The sequence below is a fragment of the Salmo salar genome, chromosome 18, assembly GCF_965601325.2.
Source record: "Salmo salar chromosome 18, fSalSal1, whole genome shotgun sequence".
Classification (NCBI taxonomy): Eukaryota; Metazoa; Chordata; class Actinopteri; order Salmoniformes; family Salmonidae; genus Salmo; species Salmo salar.
The window spans coordinates 29730593-29754118 of record NC_138308.1 but is presented as its reverse complement, the minus strand read 5'-3'; the positions used below and the strand labels follow the sequence as shown (position 1 = coordinate 29754118).

Sequence of the window (23526 nt, the reverse complement as noted above, 5' to 3'; positions counted from 1 at the left end):
GGACTCCGACCATGAGAAACAAGATTCTCTGGTCTGATGAAACCAAGATTGAACTCTATGGCTTGAATGCCAAGCGTCACTTCTGGAGGAAACATGGTACCATCCCTACGGTGAAGCATGGTAGAGGTAGCATCATGCTGAGGGGATGTTTTTCAGCGGCAGGGACTGGGAGAGTAGTCAGGATCGAGGGAAAGATGAACGGAGCAAAGTACAGAGAGATCCTTGATGAAGTCCTGAGCGCTTTGGAGCAGGTTTTCAGACTGGGGCGAAGGTTCACCTTCCAATAGGACAACGACTCTAAGCACACAGCAAAGACAATGCAGGGGTGGCTTTGGGACAAGTCTCTGAATGTCCTTGAGTGGTCCAGCCAGAGCTCGGACTTGAACCCGATCGAACATCTCTGGAGAGACCTGAATATAGCTGTGCAGTAACGCTCCCAATCCAACCTGACAGAGCTTGAGAGGATCCGCAGAGAAGAATGTGAGAAACTCCCAAAATACAAGTGTGCCAAGCTTGTAGCGTCATACCCAAGAAGACTTGAGGGTGTAATCGCTGGCAAAGGTGCTTCAACAATGCACTGAGTAAAGAGTCTGAATAGTTAAGTAAATGTCATATTTCAGATTTTATGGGGTATTGTGTGTAGATTGATGAGGGGGGAAAAAACAATTTAATGCATTTTAGAATAAGGCTGCAACATAAAATGTGGAAAAAGTCAAGGGTTCTGAATACTTTCGGAATGCATTGTATTTTGGAAAACATTATTGCTTTCCTGTTCATTGAAAAATCATAGATTTGTATTATTTGAATTTCCATCTTCGTCTTGTTTTTTTAGCAGGTCAGGATGACTGTATGGTTTCTGAAATAAACAGATCTTCTACTCACTCAAACATGAGAAAGCCTAAATCTGTTGCCATGTGCAGATTGTGTTTCTCTACTGTTGAAGGAGAAACATCTGAAAGGTACAGCAGGGATTCCGTCCCATTGCGGGACTTTAATCTTCAATCAAAAGCATAAAATAATTACATTTCGATCGAAGGTTAAAAATGACCGTCTCTTCCAAGTTCCTGAATCCCAAAGAGATTCCTATTTATGAATATCTGCGGCCTTCTCTCCATGGGCGGCAGGGTAGCCTAGTGGTTAGAGTGTTGGACTAGTAACTGAAAGGTTGCAAGATTGAATCCCCAAGCTGACAAGGTACAAATCTGTCGTTCTGCCCCTGAACAAGGCAGTTAACCCACTGTTCCTCGGCTGTCATTGAAAATAAGAATTTGTTCTTAACTGACTTGCCTGGTAAAATTAAATTAAATAAGTCCTTAACTCTCTTTCTCAGAAAGACTCAACATAAAGACTTTTACAATGAATAAGTGTAAACTGATGTAATACAAATTATTTATAATATTATGTGGAAATGCAAAATGCTCTCACGCAACTGTAATGTACTTTGTTATATTATGTAAAATGCTAAATATTATCTCTCTGATTGTTGAAGTGTGTTTTATTTGTCAGCTTAAAAGCATTCCGATCTGCAATTTGGAATCCATTAATAACATTAGTTCTATCATTATAAATAGTCTGACATTTTCAACTGATTTCACCTGACTATATAATAGAGCAATGTTATACTATTCTGCATTTTCTTGGTTCTATCACAATGATTACATCAGCCCCCATCCAGCAAATCTGAGGCGTGTTCAGCAGGACGCAACATTTTGGAACGCTCAGATAGAAATATGCTATGTAGAACAAATATGCCTCTCTGACATATAGAATATAAAATCATGTCAATTCCATTGATGGCATTTCAATTCGAGGGCGCAGGTTCTAATATGGTTGTAATCGTTTTAATTTAATTAAAAAAACATTTAAAAAATAAACACTAGTTTAGTCAATATTTTCATAACTCTATTTCTTGAACTGCATTGTTGGTTAAGGGCTTGTAAGTAAGCACTTCACATAAGGTCTACACCTGTATTAGGCACATGTGACAAATACAATTTTATTTGAAATTTTATTTGATTATGTCCTGAAGCATTGTAAATAAAATCAAGCACTCATAATACAGGAAATGTGCGAGCATACCAGAGTTACCGTCTTCCAATACATTTTTCCTTATAACAACAGTTATTTATCATAATTAGTAACATATCTCTGAGGAATTGGATGCTGCTGCTGGTTGTCTCTCCAATCAATGACACACAACAGGTTGGTGATGAATAGCCCTTATGCCAGAGGACAACGCTGAGCGTTCAACATATGCTCATCATTGCTCATACAGGTCACGCACACACATATAACCATATGATATAATGACAGATTATTCATCATCATCCACTTTGATTAAAATGAATCACGCTTCTCGGATTTAATGGTCGTCCCACAAACCTGGGTTGCATAAAAGACACTGGTGTGGCTCATGCAACTATAATTGTCACAACTAACATCTTTCAATGGAAATGGTCTTTTCCATTAGACTGCACAGCCCTGGAAAAAAACATGAATCCTTTGCTGACCCTTGCCACATTCTAATGTAGCTGAGAAATCTAAGGTGATCAGTACAGCGCCTTGCAAAAGTATTCACCCCTCTTGGTGTTTTTCCTATTTTGTTGCATTACAACCTATAATTTAAATATATTTTTGTTTGATATCATGTAATGGACAAACACAAAATAGTCCAAATTGGTGAAGTGAAAAAAATAACTTGTTTCAAAAAATTATTAAAAAAAGAAAACCGGAAAAGTGGTGCGTGCATATGTATTCAACCCCATTGCTATGAGCCCCTAAATAAGATCTGGTGCAACCAATTACCTTCAGAAGTCAGATAATTAGTTAGATTGCACACAGGTGGACTTTATTTAAGTGTCACATGATCTGTCACATGATCTAAATATATATACACACACTTGTTTTGAAAGGCCCCAGAGTCTGCAACACCACTAAGCAAGGGGCACCACCAAGCAAGCGGAACTATGAAGACCAAGGAGCTCTCCAAACAGGTCAGGGACAAAGTTGTGGAGAAGTACAGATCAGGGTTGGGTTATAAAAAAATATCCGAAACTTTGAACATCCCACAGAGCACCATTAAATCCATTATTAAAAAATTGAAAGAATATGGCATCACAACAAACCTGCCAGGAGAGGGCCGCACACCAAAACTCACAGACCAGGCAAGGAGGGCATTAATCAGAGAGGTTACAAAGAGACCAAAGATAACCCTGAAGGAGCTACAAAGCTCCACAGCGGAGATTGGAGTATCTGTCCATAGGACCACTTTAAGCCGCACATTCCATAGAGCTGGGCTTTACGGAAGAGTGGCCAGAAAAAAGCAATTGCTTAAAGAAAAGAATAAGCAAACACGTTTGGCAAAAGGCATGTGGGAAACATATGGAAGAAGGTACTCTGGTCAGATGAAACTAAAATGTAGCTTTTTGGCCATCAAGGAAAACTATGTCTGGCGCAAACCCAACACCTCTCATCACCCCGAGAATACCATCTCCACAGTGAAGCATGGTGGTGGCAGCATCATGCTGTGGGGGATGTTTTTCATCGGCAGGGACTGGGAAACTGGTCAGAATTGAAGGAATGATGGATGGCAATAAATACAGGGATATTCTTGAGGGAAACCTATTTCAGTCTTCCAGAGATTTGAGACTGGGACGGAGGTTCACCTTCCAGCAGGACAATGACCCGAAGCATACTTGAGTGGTTTAACCTGTTGGGGTGTAGGGGGCAGTATTTTCACGGCCGGATGAAAAACGTACCCAAATTAAACTGGTTACTACTCTGGCCCAGAAACTAGAATATGCATATTAGTGGTAGATTTGGATAGAAAACACTCTGAAGTTTCTAAAACTGTTTGAATGGTGTCTGTGAGTATAACAGAACTCTTATGGCAGGCAAAAACCTGAGAAAAATCCAACCAGGAAGTGGAAAGTCTGAGAATTGTAGTTCTTCTTTTGATTCTCTATCAAAACTACAGTTTCTGTGGGGTCACGTTGCACTTCCTAAGGCTTCCATTGGCTGTCAACAGCCTTCAGAAAGTTCTTTCAGCATTCTCCTGTCACTGGGCAGATAATAGGAGCTCAGTCAATGAGTGGACTGCCTGTGAACAAAGGGATTGGATATGCGCGGTCCCGTGAGCGCGCCGTTCCTTCTTTTTCTTCTTGAATAAATATGCTATTGTCCGGTTGGAATATTAGCGCAATTTTACGTTAAAAATACTATAAAGATTGATTTTAAACAACGTTTGACATGCTTCTAAGTACGATAATGGAACATTTTGACTCTTCGCCTCTGGCACCGCGCTCGCGAGTTATGCCTTTGGATAAGTGATCTGTACGCACGAACAAAACGGAGGTATTTGGACATAAATATGGATTATTTCGAACAATTTTTTTTTTTGTGGAAGTAGCAGTCCTGGGAGTGCATTCTGACGAAGATCAGCAAAGGTAAGAGAATATTTATAATACTAATTCTGAGTTTAGGTGACCCCGAACTTGGCGGGTGTCTGTATAGCTTGCTGTGATGGCGAGCTATGTACTCAGAATATTGAAAAATGTGCTTTCTCCGTAAAGCTATTTTAAAATCTGACACAGTGGTTGCATCCAGGAGTAGTCTATCTATAATTCTTTAAATAATTGTTATATATTTTGTCAACGTTTATGATGAGTATTTTTGTAAATTGATGTGCACATTCACCGGAGGTTTTGGTGGGAATACATTTTCTGAACATCACACGCCAATGTAAAATGCTGTTTTTGGATATAAATATGAACTCTATCGAACAAAACATACATGTATTGTGTAACATAATGTCCTAGGAGTGTCATCTGATGAAGATCAAAGGTTAGTGCTTCATTTAGCTGTGTTTTGGGTTTTATTGACACATGTCCTTGCTTGGAAAATGGCTGTGTGATTATTTTTGTCTATGTACTCTCCTAACATAATCTAATGTTTTGCTTTCGCTGTAAAGCCTTTTTGAAATCGGACAATGTGGTTACATCAAGGAGAAGTGTATCTTTAAAATGGTGTAAAATAGTTGTATGTTTGAGAAAGTTGAATTATGACATTTTGTTGTTTTGAATTTGCCGCCCTGATATTTCACTGGCTGTGTCCCGCAGGTGGGACGCTAGCATCCAACGTAGCCCATAGAAGTTAAGGGGAAACATTTAAATGTCTTGGAATGGTCTAGTCAAAGCCCAGACCTCAATACAATTGAGAATCTGTGGTATGACTTAAATATTCCTGTACACCAGCGGAACCCATCCAACATGAAGGAGCTGGAGCAGTTTCGCCTTGAAGAATGGGCAAAAATCCCAGTGGCTAGATGTGCCAAGCTTATAGAGACATACCCCAAGAGACTTGCAGCTGTAATTGCTGCAAAAGGTGGCTCTACAAAGTATAGTTATGCACGTTCAAGTTCTGTTTTTTTTGGTCTTATTTCTTGATTGTTTCACGGGAAAAATTATTTTGCATCTTCAAAGTGGTAGGCATGTTGTGTAAATCAAATGATACAAACCCCCCAAAAATCTATTTTAATTACAGGTTGTAAGGCAATAAAATAGGAAAAATGCCAAGGGGGTGAATACTTTCGCAAGCCACTGCATCATTACCATATAACTTTTTCCTACTCTCACAAAGTCAGACATTCTACTCTACTAAAGTAATATCCCATGAAGATACATATTACTATATTATTGTAGTATTATTATATATTAAATGTATTTATTTTAATGATGTGTGATATCCTCTCTCACTACTTTGTAATCTAACTACCATTACCCAGCATGCACCATTCTGTAAATGCTCTTCCGTCCCTGTCGCGCCCATGGACAGGAAATGGTCTGGTAGAAAGACATGTTTCTGATACGTCTGTACAACCCTAGCTCCTAGGTGAGATTGATGTTGTTAGGAAGGAGGAGGTCTGTCTCAATAAATCACCAGAGTTTAGTTAAGGTCTATAAATCTGCCCGGAGACCAGCCATTAAACACACTGCTGCAGATGGTGGAAGACATAGACTGTCACTACAACTCAGAATCAACATGTTCTCGCCACTCAAATCCTTCCCCTTCACTCCCATCTACAGCAAGTCTCCATTCCAGTCTTCCCCTTGTCCCCTTGTGTTCTATTCTCCCAATTCTCTTCCTCTATAGCACTTTGCCACTCTTTAAAAAAGCCCACTCCTTAATTCTGAGGAAACAATAAAACAGCAGCCCGCCACTTGGTTTCTCATACAGCAACTCTTCTCTCCATTCCAGTCCTCCCTATTTCCCTTCTCTAATGCTCTATCCTCCCTCTTCCTTTCCGTACCTCCTTATCTGCCATCCTTTCGTTTCCTTGGGATCATGTTTAAAGTCTCAATCCACATAGTGGTGTTTCATATGGATGAGAGGACGTTTTGCTTACAAATGGTAGCTGACAAATGGCGGGCTTTTGTAAGCTCATTACACTGCCCTCGTAGGAAAAGCTCTGTTAACAACAGAGAAAGCAAACTTTGTTTTACAGGTCACAGAGACGGCAAACTTTGTTTGATGTTTAGTGAGCAGAAAGGACAAGATCAGCAGAGATCAGGGCATAGGCTCAGCAGAGTTTGGTGCTGATGAGGCAGGAATGGACAGACGGGTGAGGAGGAGGGGATGAGGAGGAGGAAGGGTGAGGCCAAGTCTGGGTCTGAGGGGTAAGTTCAGCCTGCCAGGGTTCATCAGTACTGTAGCATTTACTGTGGACAGACACAACCCAATGCACCAACCCTTCCTGTGTGTCTCAATAGCATAATACTGTTCATAGATTGAGATAGAAATACTAAATAGTTCTCCATGGAGACAACTGGCCTACTAAGTGCAGTCAGTCTGTTCTTTCTTTCTTTTTAGAGCTGACTGATTTATAGGCCAAGTTATCAATTATCTGTAGTGGCTGGCTTTTGAATATATACTAAGGCTATTGAATTAGCAGCAATGAGCAGCACCAGGAAACCAAACTAAAGCTACCTGCCTTAATGGTCCACTCATCAATTCTCCAAGCATTAGGCTATAAACACACTGCTGCGAATTTCCAGTTTACTGTTTTGTGTTGAAGCAGATCACATACATTCCAAAAAGTCTACTATACTCTATATATTGAAACAACAATTTGCATCCAGGATAAGAGTTGTAATAAGTCAGCACGCAAATGTACACACACACAGGAGAGGGAGCACTATATATTTTTATTTTTATTTAACTAGGCAAGTCAGTTAAGATCAAATCCTTATTTACAATGACAGCCTAGAAACAGTGGGTTAACTGCCTTGTTCAGGGGCAGAACGACAGATTTTTACATTGTCAGCTCGGGGATTCGCTCTAGCAACCTTTCGGTTACTGGCCCAACTCTCTAACCACTAGGCTACCTGCTGCCCCAAATTACCATATGAATGACATCAGTAAGCAGAGGGAAGTCCCCCGACGCTTCACTCAGAGTGCTACGGTAAGCGCTAGCCATGTGGAGGAAGCCTCAGGTAAGCTAATACGTTCTGGAACCAAAACGTTCCATGGTCATCAAAGTATTGGGTTTCACCAAAGCAGAAAAGACCTTGAGTTTTACAATCTCAGCTAATCTCTAAAACAAACGAGGCCCATGCACCACTTTCCCCCAATGGTGTTTGGCATCTCAGGGGCCAATAGGTTGATATTAATGAACGTCACAATAGGCCACTATGGCGTAAACTGGTCATGGCGGCTTCAGACGGAACATGGATCTGTGTTGTCAGTGGATTTTAAACTGAGTGGTGTTTGGAGGTTTTGTTAGGTATGTTAGCAATGGATTTAGCTCACCTGGTGCTGGATGGGGCATCACAGTCAGTGGTGCTGCCTTATGTGACCAATCAAAAGGACATTCCACTCAATCTGCTCACTGATTGGCTCCTGAGAGAGAACCAGGTGAAGCGTGCCAAGTAACCTTTTCTAACCTCTGTTACATTGGTATGTAATCACTCACCCTTTACACCACACACACACACACACACACACACACACACACACACACACACACACACACACACACACACACACACACACACACACACACACACACACACACACACACACACACACACACACACACACACACCAAAGGCCTGTAAACCTACCTTAAAAGAGACATGGTGGCGATCATAATAACTAGTAAACAAGAGACAGATGATCAACAGATCTGTCAGATAACATCATGGACCCCGTCAAGTCAATACCAATCCTCATTACAGCGCCACTCTAGGGACCTAATTGACCTGTAAGGGCATTACTTTTGACATAGATTAATTTGTGGAATTCTCAGGGGGCCACGTTACAGGGGTAGAGCCCCCATTGGTGTCTCCTCTGGATCTGTGTCCTGTTACAGAGAGTTATAGCTATGGAGTGCAAGAACAGATTGATTATCTCCTATCCCACCTGAGCCCTCGGAGAGGCCGGATGGTCGCAAAGACACCGTAGATCAGTGAAGGCTGCTGAGGGGAGGATGGCTCATAATAATGGCTGGAACGGAGCAATGGAATGGCATCAAAAGATTTGGTTTCCATTCCATTATTATGAGCCATCCTCCCCTCAGCAACCTCCACTGCCGTAGATAGCTGCAGCATCCCATTGTCTGTGTATGGTTGTCTTATCTGCATTGACTCACATGCGGAGGTCATTTACAGTAGAAGCAAGGCTTATGTGTGGTCGCACAGATGCACGCACGAACGTACACACACATCCACACGCATGCACTCTATCATAGACACACAAACACTGTGATCTCAGCATGGTTTTACACTGATAGTGCAGAGCTAGCCAGCTGAAGTACATGTTGTTGACTGATGTGGTGTGGCAGTAGATGAAATGGGATGAGTTTCCCCTACACAATGTAAACTGCTTTGAGCACATGGGAAAATCACTATATTCATCATAACTATTGTTATTAATACTTAAGTCTGTGTACTGCCTTCCCCATGAGTGAGTTTACATGGACTCGCTCAAAGCCTTTATTAAAAAAAATCCCTTATCCTGTGATTTCAGTACATTATATATATTCTACACTATATGTAGCTACAACACCTGCTTGCAATTCAGTATTGCGTGTTTGCATTGCGACTGTAGCTTACAAACTTGTCCTTAATTAAATTAAACACATTACATGTTTGGTTGTAGCTGGGTCATTCATGAATTGCAGTGGTATTTGGGCATGGCATTTTGGGAAAAACTTCACTTTTCAAAATGTTTTGTTTATTTAAATGTATTCTAAATCAACTAATGTGGCAGCTTAATCATTTTTTATATTTTGAACCATTATAATTACATTGTGCCACCAGTAGGAGTTGTAACACCAATGACGGTAACAGCAATGACACATTTGAGGTAATTGAGGATTTTCTTAAATGAAAGCCACATATGCTCAAATCTAAGGTTATTAACACTTATATTATTTACTGATGAAGTGATATGATTCATAATTTTACTCAACATGCAATTTTCCTTCATTTAAATTGAGTAACACCAATTACACTTTTTGTCTGACTGACTCTTCCATAATATATTTTGTTAACCCTTATTTAGGCAGGGAGAGTCCCATTGAGACCAATGTTTATTTTTTGAGGGAGCACTGCATTCAGACCCCCAAAAATTACACAGAATTACACTACAAGGAGCAGAAGAAAAATAATAATAATTTTAAAAAAATGTAAAAACACAAATCATTCAAAAAAAACACATTCCTCAGTGAAGAGATCCTCTAACAATCTGAATTGCCTGAAAGGCACCAATGCGTTCAAATTGTAGGGTATTCTGTAGATTGTTCCATCAATGTACATGTCAACGGTTTCGACAGATATCGAACACATAACCTAGAGGACTATTTCGGCTAAAATGTTAGGTGCTGATGTATGGCTTTCAAAGACACAGCATTTCCTAGACATTAGCCTGCTGATCAGGCAGTTTGCATCAATGTACAGTACCAGTCCAAGGTTTGGACACACCTACTTATTCTGTCACACCCTGATCTGTTTCACCCGTCTTTGTGCTCGTCTCCACCCCCCTCATCAAGGCAAAGGGTGGCTACTTTAAAGAATATAAAATATATTTTGATTTATTAAACATTTTTGGGGTTACTACATGATTCCATATGTGTTATTTCATAGTTTTGATGTCTTCACTATTATTCTACAATGTAGAAAATAGTAAAAATAAAGAAAACCCTTGAATGAGTAGGTGTGTCCAAACTTTTGACTGGTAGTGTAGTTCAAGCATCTATCCAGCTCATCAGGCAAAACTGTGTTGAGTTAACATTGTTTTCACCATACCTTATCGACGTAAACATGTATCAATGTGGCTTTTTGATTGAATTTGCAACATTTAAAAGTCTTACATGAACAAACAAAATCACAGGCATGTATCATTATCATTAACATCTAGAAATGTAGTAGTGATAATTATAAAATGAGAATATTTGTAAATAATCTGCCCACATTTCCAACTATCCAAATGGTTCTTACAACCTTTCCATTTCTCCCTTCCTCCCTCTCCTGCTTCCCTAAATACGTCATTGGTGTATTGATTGAGCCATGCCAGGCTGAGGTCCAAGAGCGCCTTGATAGCTTACTCATCGCTGCAAAACGCTGGCTATCTATCCCACAGTACAGCACGCAGCTGTGGTTAAGTGGTGAGCCTGTGCTCAGTTCACAAAGTAACATCAGCTGTTGAGCAGCTTGAGGAGACTAAATTACTTTGTGTTACATTGGATTGTAAACTGTCATGGTCAAAACATATTGATTCAGTGGTTGTGAAGATGGTCTGCTTTTTTGACACCACACTCCACAAAGAAAATCCTGCAGGCTCTACTTTGATCTTATCTTGATTATTTTCCAGTCATGTGGTCAAGTGCTGCAAAGAAGCACCTAGTTAAGCTGCAGCTGGCCCAGAACAGAGCGGCACGTCTTGCACTTCACTGTAATCAGAGGGCTGATATAAATACTATGCATGCCAGTTTATCTTGGCTATGAGTTGAGGAGAGACTGACTGCATCACTTATTTTTATAAGAAACATTAAATGTGTTGAAAAATCCAAATTGTTTGCATAGTCGCTTACACACAGCACTGACACACACCGCACCAGACATGCCACCAGGGGTCTTTTCAGCCCCCAAATCCAGAACAAATTCAAGAAAACACAGTATTATATAGAGCCATGATTGCATGGAACTCTGTTCCATCTCATATTGCTCAAATGAACAGCAAACCTGGTTTCAAAAAACAGATAAGCAACATCTCACTGCACAACGTCTCTCCCCTATTTGACCTAGATACTGTATGCATTGATACTGTAGGTAGGCGTTTAAAATGTACATAGTACTGTCCTTGAGCTGTTCTTGTCAATTAATGTTCTGTATTACGTCATGTTTCATGTTTTGTGTGGACCCCAGGAAGAGTAGCTGCTGCTATCGCAACAGCTAATGGGGATCCTAATAAAATACCAAATATCAAAGCTCTCACATCATGCTCAGAGAGAAGATCACACATCACAGTGCAGAGTAGGACACAGACAGACACACCTCTCCTGCAGCCCTGGTACATCCTGTCACAATACCATTCATAAGTAAGCTTTGTACATCTGATCTCATCTGATCTGATCCACCATCATACAATCTATCATCTAACATCTCAGAATCACCGCTTAATGATTCATTAATTCCAAAAAATAATCTAGAAGGTGATCGGCATGGATTTCGTCTATAACTGAAAATCAAAGAGTTTATGCTGATACTGCTAATATAAAAGTGATATGGACTTCAAAATACCAAGTTGTAATCTGCTATTGACTTTTCTGATTGTTACAATGAGATGATATTGATTAGTTCAGAAGCTTAGGTCAGGATTCATTAGATCAGTGGTTACTCGTGTTAGCCGAAAAACATAGCATAGCATATATTGCATTTGTTTAGTTGGTGTCTACGGTGTAATTACGTAGGAGCTGTTAAATTAGAGGGTGGCTGCTCTTACGATTTAGTTCATTAGGATCCCCATCTGCTACTGCACACGCAGAAGTTATTCTCCCTGGGTTCCACATAAGACGTACAAATACATGACAAAGTACAAAACATTATAGACAAGAACAAAATATTACATTCAATTATAAATAAAATTAAAATAAGAGATATATATGAAAGACACCAAGTGGCCCTTGTCACAAAACCACACCTATCCTTAGTGCATTCTGAAAGTATTCAGACCCCTTGACTTTTTCCACATTTTGTTACATACCAGCCTTATTCTAAAATAGTTTAAATGTTTAAAAAAATCCTCATCAATCTACACACAATACCCCATAATGACAAAGCAAAAACAGGTTTAGATTTGTTTTTAAAATGTATTAAAAATAAAAAACAGAAATACCATATTTACAAAAGTATTCAGATCCTTTGCTATGAGAATCGAAATTGAGCTCAGGTGCATCCTGTTTCCATTGATCATCCTTGAGATGTTTCTACAGCTTGATTGGAGTCCACCTGTGGTAAATTCAATTGATTGGACATGATATGGAAAGGCACACACCTGTCTATATAAGGTCCCACAGCTGACAGTGCATGTCAGAGCAAAAACCAAGCCATGAGGTCAAAGGAATTGTCCGTAGAGCTCAGACAGGAATCTGTCGAGGGTCAGATCTGGGGAAGGGTACCAAACATTTCTGCAGCATTGAAGGTCCCCAAGAACACAGCAGCCTCCATCATTCTTAAATGGAACAAGTTTGGAACCACCAAGACTCTTCCTAGAGTTGGCAGCCCGGCAAAACTGAGCAATCGGGGGAGAAGGGCCTTGGTCAGGGAAGTGACCAAGAACCCCATGGTCACTCTGACAGAGTTCCTCTATGGAGTTGGGAGAACCTTCCAGAAGGACAAGCATCTCTGCAGTACTCCACCAATCAGGTCTTTGTGGTAGAGTGGCCAGACGGAAGCCACTCCTCAGTAAAAGGCACATAACAGCCCACTTGGAGTTTGCCAAAAGGCACATAAAGGAATCTCAGACCATGAGAAACAAGATTCTCTGGTCTGATGAAACCAAGATTGAACTCTTTGACCTGAATGCCAAGCGTTATTCCGGACGAAACCTGGCACCATCCCTACGGTGAAGCATGGTGGTGTCAGCATCATGCTGTGGGGATGGTTTGAAGTGGCAGGGACTGGGAGAGTAGTCAGAATTGAGGGAAAGATGAACGGAGGAAAGTACAGAGAGATTATTTATGAAAACCTGCTCCAGAGCACTTGGGACTTCAGACTGGGGTAAAGGTTCACCTTCCAACAGAACAACGACCCTAAGCACACAGCCAAGACAATGCGGGAGTGGCTTCGGGACAAGTCTCTGAATGTCCTTGAGTGGCTCAACCAGAGCCTGGATTTGAACCGGATTGAACATTTCTGAAGAGACCTGAAAATAGCTGTTCAGTGACGCTCCCCATCCAACCTGACAGAGCTTGAGAGGATCTGCAGAGAAGAATGGGAGAAACTCCTCAAATACAGGCGTGCCAAGCTTGTAGCATCATACCAAAGAGACTCAAGGCTGTAATCGCTGCCAAAGGTGCTTCAACAAAGTACTGAGTAAAGGGTCTGAATACTTACGTAAATGTGATATTTCCGTTTTTTATTTTTTTTACAAATTTGCAAACATTTCTTGCTTTGTCAATATGGGGTATTGTGTGTAGATTGATGGGGAAAATGTTTATTTAATCCAATTTAGAATTAGGCTGTAAAGTAACAAAATGTGGAAAAAGTCAAGGGGTCTGAAAACTTTCTGAATGCACTGTTTCTCACCCACGTTAGAAGTTCAGAACAAGAACGTGTAGGCTATATAGAAATAATGACAGTCAAATTGAAAATATTTAAAGGGAAATTAAAAAAAAATTCTACTTCACATTCATCTCCAGCACCATCCCAACATCAACATATGTGAAAATGGCACGTTTCTATGTTTTGTAGTAAAAAAGATAGAGAAAGATAAGTGTTTCAAATGTCATCCTCAACCAATTAGTAGACAACTAGCAGGCAATGCCAACTCATAATTGGTTAAAAATCACACAACGCACACCGATGATGTCATTGGAAACACTTATCTTCCTGTATCTTTTTTATTACAAAACATAAAAACGCGCCATTTTCACATGTTGATGTTGAGGTGGTGCTGGAGATTACGAAAATTGTGCAAGTTCCCTTTAAACAAAAATAATAATGATTTATATCAGCCTAATCAAGGTGTAGATTAAAGCACACATACCAGTGTTCGAACTTGTAACATGGCTGCATTTAACAGGGATTTCTACTAATGCGACTATGGCAATGTCTGCGATAGGAGGAGCCTATTCTGGATTTGACCACTCTAATGCATTTAAACCTCTGACACAACCTAAACAAAAGCAATGATAAGCTATGTGTTTGTGGGTTACTGTGGGTTACCACATCTGATTTCAATCCTGGCCTTAGATGCCCTGTGCGGATGATGAGAAGGGAGAACAGAGAGAAAATAGAGAGAGAGAGAAAGACTGAGACATGAAAGACAGGCAGAGGAGTCAAGGAAGATAAAATAACAACAGAAATGAGAAAAGAAGATGGGTTTGATAGGCAGGGAGGAAGAAGAGTGGCCTGGTGAACCAGCCTGATCACTTAGATGAACAAGTCTGGTGAACAGCTATCAGGCTAGTTCTATGAGGCTAGAAGATAAGTGGATGGTCCAATAAATTACACTGACCCTCTTCCGCAGGTTGTAGGTGAGCAGCAGGTTCCGTGAGAAGTGGTTAGAGAAGGCCGTGTAGAACTCCAGAACCTTCTGCAGGGCGTCTCGTTTGATGACGTGGAGGTCACAGTAGGTCAGGGCACGCACGTTGGCACACGCCTGGGCTAGGGTCACCTCCTTCCAGAACACATCCCCAAACACGTCCCCCTTACCTGCAGACAGAGAGAGAGAGAGAGAGAGAGAGAGAGAGAGAGAGAGAACCGATTAAGATATTACTTCTTAAATGTAACAGATTTTCCATCTGAGATTTACTGATGAATTATTATTTTTAATACTTTAGAAAGATTTCCGAAATATTTTTTTTTACCTGCAGAGAGCAAGAGAAAGCAGCTAAAATGGCCGGTTTACAACGAGTATTTACCCATTTACTTCTGAGACATAACAATAGTTAGTTTATCCCAGAGTGACTATGCCGGAGATGTGAAGACGAACATTTGCTCCCATAGTTAATGCCTAGGCTTTGGCTCAGCAGGATAACAAAGTGTTTTGGTTCAAACCCTGTCAGTCACAGCAACAAAAGCCTGTTTGAATCCATTAATCTTACTGGCTGAAATATAAAACTTGTTGATGTGAATCATATCAATGTTCAGTGAATTGACAAAGCATTCACAGACACTATATACATTTGTTCTGATCATTGGGTCTGGCTTCTGAGAGGATCCTATTTGTGATTCTGTAAAATTGCATTTAAAATGGATGAGCTTATTAAAAAGAGAAGACATTTCACAACAATACTTAACTGTACAGCTGTCTATGAACTGACAATAATTGAAATTATTAAACTACAATATTCAAAAGGGTTTTGATATATTTGTTGACTGATTGAGAGTGAATGGGAAAATGTTTGATGCTGTCACTGTAAAATATAACAAGATGATTCATTATATTACCTAATGATGTTTTCCTACTTGGAACTCACAAGACATGCATTAATTTACACATCCACACGCACACGTACCAGTCCTTGGTTCAAATACTATTTCAGGTATTTAAATTACTTTTCAACAATATATTTGAAAACAAGTATTCAGATAAACTTTATTTGAAAAAACAAGTAGTTGAATTTTGGAATGTATTTGGAAACACTCAAATACACAAAAAAGTATTTAAATAACAAAATACCAAAATACACATGTATTTGAACCTAGTTCTGGTGCGCGCACGCGCACACACACACACGTCTTCTCGTAATCAAACCCATAAAAATATTCTATATTCATTTGGGAAGAGAAACAGGAAATCTCTCCCATCAGTCACTTTGCTAATCACCATACTGCAAAGAAATCCCAATAGAAGTTAATTGACTGAAAAAACAGTCATTATGGTGATAGAATTATTTGTTGTTTGAGAAACACAAAGTCAGGATCATCTCCTACCCTCCAGAGAAGCTCTGACTAGCACAGCACAAAGTAAGAACGTAGCACAGTAACGCTCAGCACAGTACAGCACCGCTCAGATCAACACAACACAGCCCAGTACAGTATAACACAAGCTAGAACAGAACAACACAGAACACCAACCTGCTAGATTTTAGTTGATCTACTCATCTAGACTACTAATTTCTCTCTCACACACACACACACACACACACACACACACACACACACACACACACACACACACACACATACACACACACACACACACACACACACACACACACACACACACACACACAATGCATCCAGATGAGAGCTGTTTATATCAGTCTCTTTGTAATTAAAGCTGACTTTTACGTTTGTCATTTAGCAGACACTCTTATCCAGAGCGACTTACAGTTAGTGCATTCATCATAGGATAGCTAGGTGAGACAACCACATATCACTGTCATAGTAAGTAAATGTTTCCTTTACGGTACAGTTATTGAAAAGCTGCCAACATCCATCAAAAACGGCAAAATCCATCAAATACACGGCCAACATCCATCAAATACACGGCTAGCTGTTTATATCAGTCTCTTCCTAATTAAAGCGGACATCTGCCTCAGCTTTACGGTATGTTGTTGAAAAGCTGGCAACATCCATCAAATACACGGCCAACAACGGCCAACATCCATCAAATACACAGCCAGCTGTTTATATCAGTCTGTTCCTAATTAAAGTTGACATCTGCCTCAGCTTTACGGTATGTTGTTGAAAAGCTGGCAACATCCATCAAATACACAGCCAACATCCATCAAATACACGGCCAACAACGGCCAACATCCATGAAATACACGGCCAACATTGAATTACAGAGCGTACCTGGGTGGGAGTTCGAACCAACTCAGTGGCCTTGTGGTTAGAGTGTCTGCCCTGAGATCGGAAGATTGGTAGTTCGCTTCCTGGCCGAGTTATACTAAAGACAGTAAAAATGGGACCTGATGCGTCTCTGCTTGGCACTCAGAATTAAGGAGATAGATTGGGGTAGACTAGCGTCCAGGGGGTGTACTTGCACATCAAGCTGCCTCACGCTACAGAAACAGGAGATCCTGCTCATATGAGCTGTTCTGGCTCGCACAAGCCAAGGCTCCTTCCTTACAGTGAGGGGGAAAAAGTATTTGATCCCCTGCTGATTTTGTACGTTTGCCCACTGACAAAGAAATGATCAGTCTATAATATTAATGGTAGGTTTATTTGAACAGTGAGAGACAGAATAACAACAAAAATATCCAGAAAAACGCATGGCAAAAATGTTATAAATTGATTTGCATTTTAATGAGGGAAATAAGTATTTGACCCCCTCTCAATCAGAAAGATTTCTGGATCCCAGGTGTCTTTTATACAGGTAACGAGCTGAGATTAGGAGCACACTCTTAAAGGGAGTGCTCCTATTCTCAGCTTGTTACTTGTATAAAAGACACCTGTCCACAGAAGCAATCAATCAATCAGATTCCAAACTCTCCACCATGGCCAAGACCAAAGAGCTCTCCAAGGATGTCAGGGACAAGATTGTAGACCTACACAAGGCTGGAATGGACTACAAGACCATCGCCAAGCAGCTTGGTGAGAAGGTGACAACAGTTGGTGCGATTATTCGCAAATGGAAGAAACACAAAATAACTGTCAATCTCCCTCAGCCTGGGGCTCCATGCAAGATCTCACCTCGTGGAGTTGCAATGATCATGAGAACGGTGAGGAATCAGCCCAGAACTACACAGAAGGATCTTGTCAATGATCTCAAGGCAGCTGGGACCATAGTCACCAAGAAAACAATTGGTAACACACTACGCCGTGAAGGACTGAAATCCTGCAGCGCCCGCAAGGTCCCCCTGCTTAAGAAAGCACATATACATGCCTGTCTGAAGTTTGCCAATGAACATCTGAATGATTCAGAGGACAACTGGGTGAAAGTGTTGTGGTGAGATGAGACCAAAATGGAGCTCTTTGGCATCAACTCAACTCGCCGTGTTTGGAGGAGGAGGAGGAATGCTGCCTATGACCCCAAGAACACTATCCCCACCGTCAAACATGGAGGTGGGAACATTATGCTTTGGGGGTGTTTTTCTGCTAAGGGGACAGGACAACTTCACCGCATCAAAGGGACGATGGACAGGGCCATGTACCGTCGAATCTTGGGTGAGAACCTCCTTCCCTCAGCCAGGGCATTGAAAATGGGTCGTGGATGGGTATTCCAGCATGACAATGACCCAAAACAGCCAAGGCAACAAAGGAGTGGCTCAAGAAGAAGCACTTTAAGGTCCTGGAGTGGCCTAGCCAGTCTCCAGACCTTAATCCCATAGAAAATCTGTGGAGGGAGCTGAAGGTTCGAGTTGCCAAACGTCAGCCTCAAAACCTTAATGACTTGGAGAAGATCTGCAAAGAGGAGTGGGACAAAATCCCTCCTGAGATGTGTGCAAACCTGGTGGCCAACTACAAGAAACGTCTGACCTCTATGATTGCCAACAAGGGTTTTGCCACCAAGTACTAAGTCATGTTTTGCAGAGGGGACAAATACTTATTTCCCTCATTAAAATGCAAATAATTTTATAACATTTTTGACATGCGTTTTTCTGGATTTTTTTGTTGTTATTCTGTCTCTCACTGTTCAAATAAACCTACCATTAAAATTATAGACTGATAATTTCTTTGTCAGTGGGCAAACGTACAAAATCAGCAGGGGATCAAATACTTTTTTCCCTCACTGTACTTATAGTTTCTGTGTTGCTGGTAGTCAGTCCTAACAATGTAAATTCACACTCAAATTTTGGAACTAACAAATCTAACATATCAGTTGTGATGGGTTTGGGATTGATGAGTTTGTCAGCATAATCAGATTGGATTGAATAAAAAAAACAAGGCTTTCATGTCTTACAGGCTAAAACAAACCAAGGCAGTGATAGAGAGGCAAAAATGGAACAGCAAAACATCTAGAGCCAATTCCAGTAAAACTATCATTGTTCTCCGCAGCTGTGGAAATGTGAATCAACTGCATGGTCATTCAAAAAAGATCTTGTGAAACATCACAGCAACGTAGAAAAATATATGGCAAATAGAAATCCAATATGGATGGTTTTAAGAGATAGATGGGAGGGGTTGAATGGAGCTGAAGGTTGGGACTAATAACAACTAGTAACAAGATAACTAATGTAAAACATACTGTGTCCGTAAAACGTATATAGGTTCAGAACTTTTGTGAAAGAGCACAGTTTGAAAGATATCGCAAATAGAAATCAAACCGGAATGACATCAGAAATAGATGGGAGAGGTTGAGGGTAGAGGAAGGACAGGAGTTAAAACAAACAAAATATTACTATTGTAAAATAGACTGTGTCCATAAAATGTATAAAGTATGTATAAGCTGGAAGTAGAAGCCTAAGCGCTGTTGTTATATTATAATTATATATATATATATATATATATATATATATATATATATATATATATATATATATATATATGCAAAAAAATATATGGGGGATTGGAATTGATGCAAACAATTACATTGATGGAAGCTACAATCTATCTGCAATATTAAAGCTGATCTACCCCTTTCTGACAAACCAAGAGAGAATGAGGTAACCAACTAGAGTTAATTAGTTAATAGAATGATCACGGTGCTACGTAGGCCTACATTCAGCAGCTGGTGCAGCAGTGATTCTGTATAGCAGCTGCCATTAGTTTAATGAGACTGTGATTTACAGCAGTAGCTAATTCATCACCCAGGGTTCAATCAACATGAACTAACCAGGGCAGCAATGCTATAGAAAATAACCACAGCTACTGTCTGTTAGTAAGCTCAGGGAGATGGTGTTGCATTTTTACTGTTTACCATTTTTATTATGTTGTGTGTATGTTTGTCAGGCAATGTTGGCTGTTTGCCCAGCAACAGTCTAACGGTCTGTATATGCCCTCACACACATCCGCCAGCACACACACACACACCATGGAGAACAACCAATACGAGAAATGACAAAGAATCCATCACTCAGATCAATAACAAGGTGTGATTTACAGCCACTCAACATTTAACTGTGTAGCCTTCACCCTCCACTCCCACATTAACACCATGGTAATGTCTCTACAGGGACTGTCATTGGGATTAGACTATAGCTCCTTTCACACAAGGTACTGATGAACACCACGGTACCGATGTGCACCGGCTCAACTCAAGCACTGGTCCATGGACAGCAACTCACTCAAAATAGCCGCAAACCATCCTATACAATAGACAGCAGCAAAGCACCCAAGATGGCCACCATGTAATCCTACATCGTCATACTGTATAATACACAACTACTCACCCAAGATAGCCACCACCTCATCATCTTGGATGACCTCCAGGGATCCTGACACCACGAAACAGAGGCTGTCCACACTCTCCCCGGCATGGTAGATGAGGTCGCCAGGGGCACAGTGGATAGTCTGGAACTCCATGGCCAGGGCACGCAGGCACCCGTCACTGGCCAACCTGAACGCAGGGTGTTCTTTGAAGACTTTTCTGTTCAGGTGGACGCAGATATCTGCCCTCATGTCCTTAGGGCATATCTGCAATACCTGAGACGGGGAGAGGAGAGGGAGAGAGGGATAAGAGTTAAATAGCCAAATTGTATCACCTTCCAAACTCATGGTCTTTGGTGACCCAGTAGTTTCTGACTGGCAGCCATGATAGCGTTTAGATATATTACTTTAAAATCTTTATTGTGAAATATTCTAAGGGTGTCGAAACAAGGCAACCAACCAAAAACAGATTGCTAATCCTTATAATAATAGCAACAAAATGAAATCTTAGCTAGACTTTTAATCTTGCATTGAGTGATAATGCACTTAAAATGTAAAAAAAAAAATCTTACCAAGATATATGATTTTACCACATTGACAGATCACTTGTCTTATTTTAACCTAAAAAAGACTTGATACACGGTGGAATAAGATAAAAACCCCACTATTAATATTATCTTACTCCACCTCTATCAAGCCAATGCGGTAAGATCATTTATCTTGATAAGAAAAAAGTAATTTTAAGAGCATTATAACTCAATACAAGATAAAAAAAATCTAGCTAAGATTATCTTTTTTGCAGTGCATCAACAACAACCACCATCATCATACAGTAATGGTGCTCATTGGGCAAAAGTACAAGTTAGAGGGACACAGAAAATACAACAGTACATCAATGTTAAAATCTTGTTATTTTAATCTTCTTTTTCTGTCTTAAAAAAAAAGGAAGTATAAGTGTACAGACTAACCCCAACAATGTTTTAAGCTTAGTGGTATGGGTTACGGTTAGTTAAGTATGTGAACAGAACATACTAAGAATCACCCAGAACTACCACTCAAACCAGCCTCCTCTCTACAGGCCTGGCTGGGATACTGTTGTTGTCACAGCAACAGCCACAGTTAAACACCTGGGAGGCTGAGGTGAGTCCATGTGTGATAGCAGAGAATCCTTAAAGGATTTTACCCACCTTCGCTCATCCATTGTCTCTACGCTGTGGGAGAAATGTGCCTGGAAGCTTACATCGTGTTGCTTTCTACTGTCACTGAGGCAATCCCAAAGCATACAACATAGGAATGTGCCTTAAAACTGTACTGAACTGCACATACTCACCCCAGCTATCAGGCAGCCCCAAAAGGACAACACACTGTTTTTTATATTTTTCTTTAACCTTTATTTAACTAGGCAAGTCAGTTAAGAACAAATTCTTATTTACAATGACGGCCTACCCCGGCAAAACCTGGACGACGCTGGGTCAAATGTTTCACTTATTAGACACATTTCTTACATTGATTTCCTCACTGTTTTTTTCCGGTAAACTGTGCTCATAATTGGTTTAAAACCATGTCACATTCAGGCATTTAATTAATTTAAAACAAATTTCACATTGGTTCAAAATACCACCAGTTTGCTAATCAACCAAAGTTTGTGTCATAACAGGGTAAAGTCACTTGTCATAAACTAACACCAGCTGTCATGACTAATAATAATCAGTTAATATGACAGTTACAGAGCATTATCCATTAACTCAACACCAACACTCAACACCCTCCCCCACACCCCCACCCCAAGTGGACTGGTCAAGCACATCGAAACACAGAGCCACAATCACCACAATACAAAGGGGCCAGCTAGCTGCGGAAGCTACCATGCAGGAGAACCAACCAACACGGGGGGACAGCATGCAAGCCAAGGTAATGAATGTCAGGCTTACAGTTTGAGATACCTTTTCAGTATCTATGCCCCGGGACATGGACCAGGTGGAGGCGATGTAATCCATGACCCTCTCGCTCAGCCCCTTGGGCACCTGGTAGAGCTTGAGGAAGTCACGGACGCTGTTCAGCATCTCGTGGTAACGGTTGGTGTTGGCGTACATCTGCTGGAAGATGGTGGTGACGTTTCCGAAGATGGTGGCGTAAAGAAGGGCTGTGAAAAAAGAAAAAGAAAGACGAGGGAGAAACATTGAGAACATTTAGAGAAGATTACCTAGCAAACCAAAATAGGCTGTGTGAAAGTTCCCAGAACATTCGTTTGGTCACGGCAAATGTTCTCATAACACAAAAACTGTCAATTTTGTATAAAACATTCACCTGATGTTGCAAGAGCTAGAACTGGGCTGAATCATGACCACTGTAGAATTCCACGTGACAGTTGAGTGACGGTAATCTCGTTTTATGCACGCTAGACATGCTTTGGTAGTACCTCATTTGATAACAACCATCAGGTCATCATGTCCTGGTACTTATGGCTCTATTGTCCCTCTAACCACTAGCGTCAAAGGAAATGCAATCGAAAATCACATCAAACACTTATCCAAACAGTAGGCCTATCCTACTTTTAAAACTCACCTCACTGTGACCAATTTGAAGAAAGAAGTTCAACGGCAGGTTGAAACAGTGTAAAACATGGTTGTTGTGGATGTTTCGACGCCTAACACAACAAAAAGGACAGTGCTTTCTAATGTGATGATTCATTCAAAACACTCATATGCATATTATAGTTTACGCATAAGTTTATGAGCCCAAACCCGATAAAAAAAAAAAACATTTAAAATGATTGTGCCATTATACAGTGCATATTACGCATAGCAGAAAACATAAACTAAACTGATTTAAGATGTATTTGGTAAATAATTGGTCTAGCCTTTGAGTGGACTGTATTATTATGCATACTGGATGGACTGGTTACCTTAAGCTACGCTCCAAAATGTCAATCCATGAGTCTGGGAGACAACGTATAGCCCCAAGGCGATGCTGTTGGTTATTTGATTGTGCATGGCGGCTTACAGTTATCCTACAAGTGCATTTGATTTTGAATAGCCTAGTAAAA

At 40.5% G+C, this 23526-nt stretch overlaps 1 protein-coding gene across 4 annotated transcripts in view; it reads right to left on the bottom strand.

Moving 5' to 3' along the window:
• The window catches only part of LOC106577203 (voltage-gated delayed rectifier potassium channel KCNH1), a 98427-nt gene that overhangs the window by 30834 nt on the left and 44067 nt on the right, over positions 1-23526 (bottom strand). For 2 of the 4 annotated variants that reach the window (XM_082964872.1, XM_082964874.1), the window contains 3 exons: positions 22412-22623; positions 20504-20756; positions 14737-14933 (listed from right to left, as the gene is read on the bottom strand). In XM_082964872.1, the coding sequence (XP_082820998.1) occupies positions 14737-14933; positions 20504-20756; positions 22412-22623 (662 nt within the window). The remainder of the gene's footprint in view (positions 1-14736; positions 14934-20503; positions 20757-22411; positions 22624-23526) is intronic. The other 2 variants (XM_082964873.1, XM_014155101.3) reach the window with 1 other exon arrangement.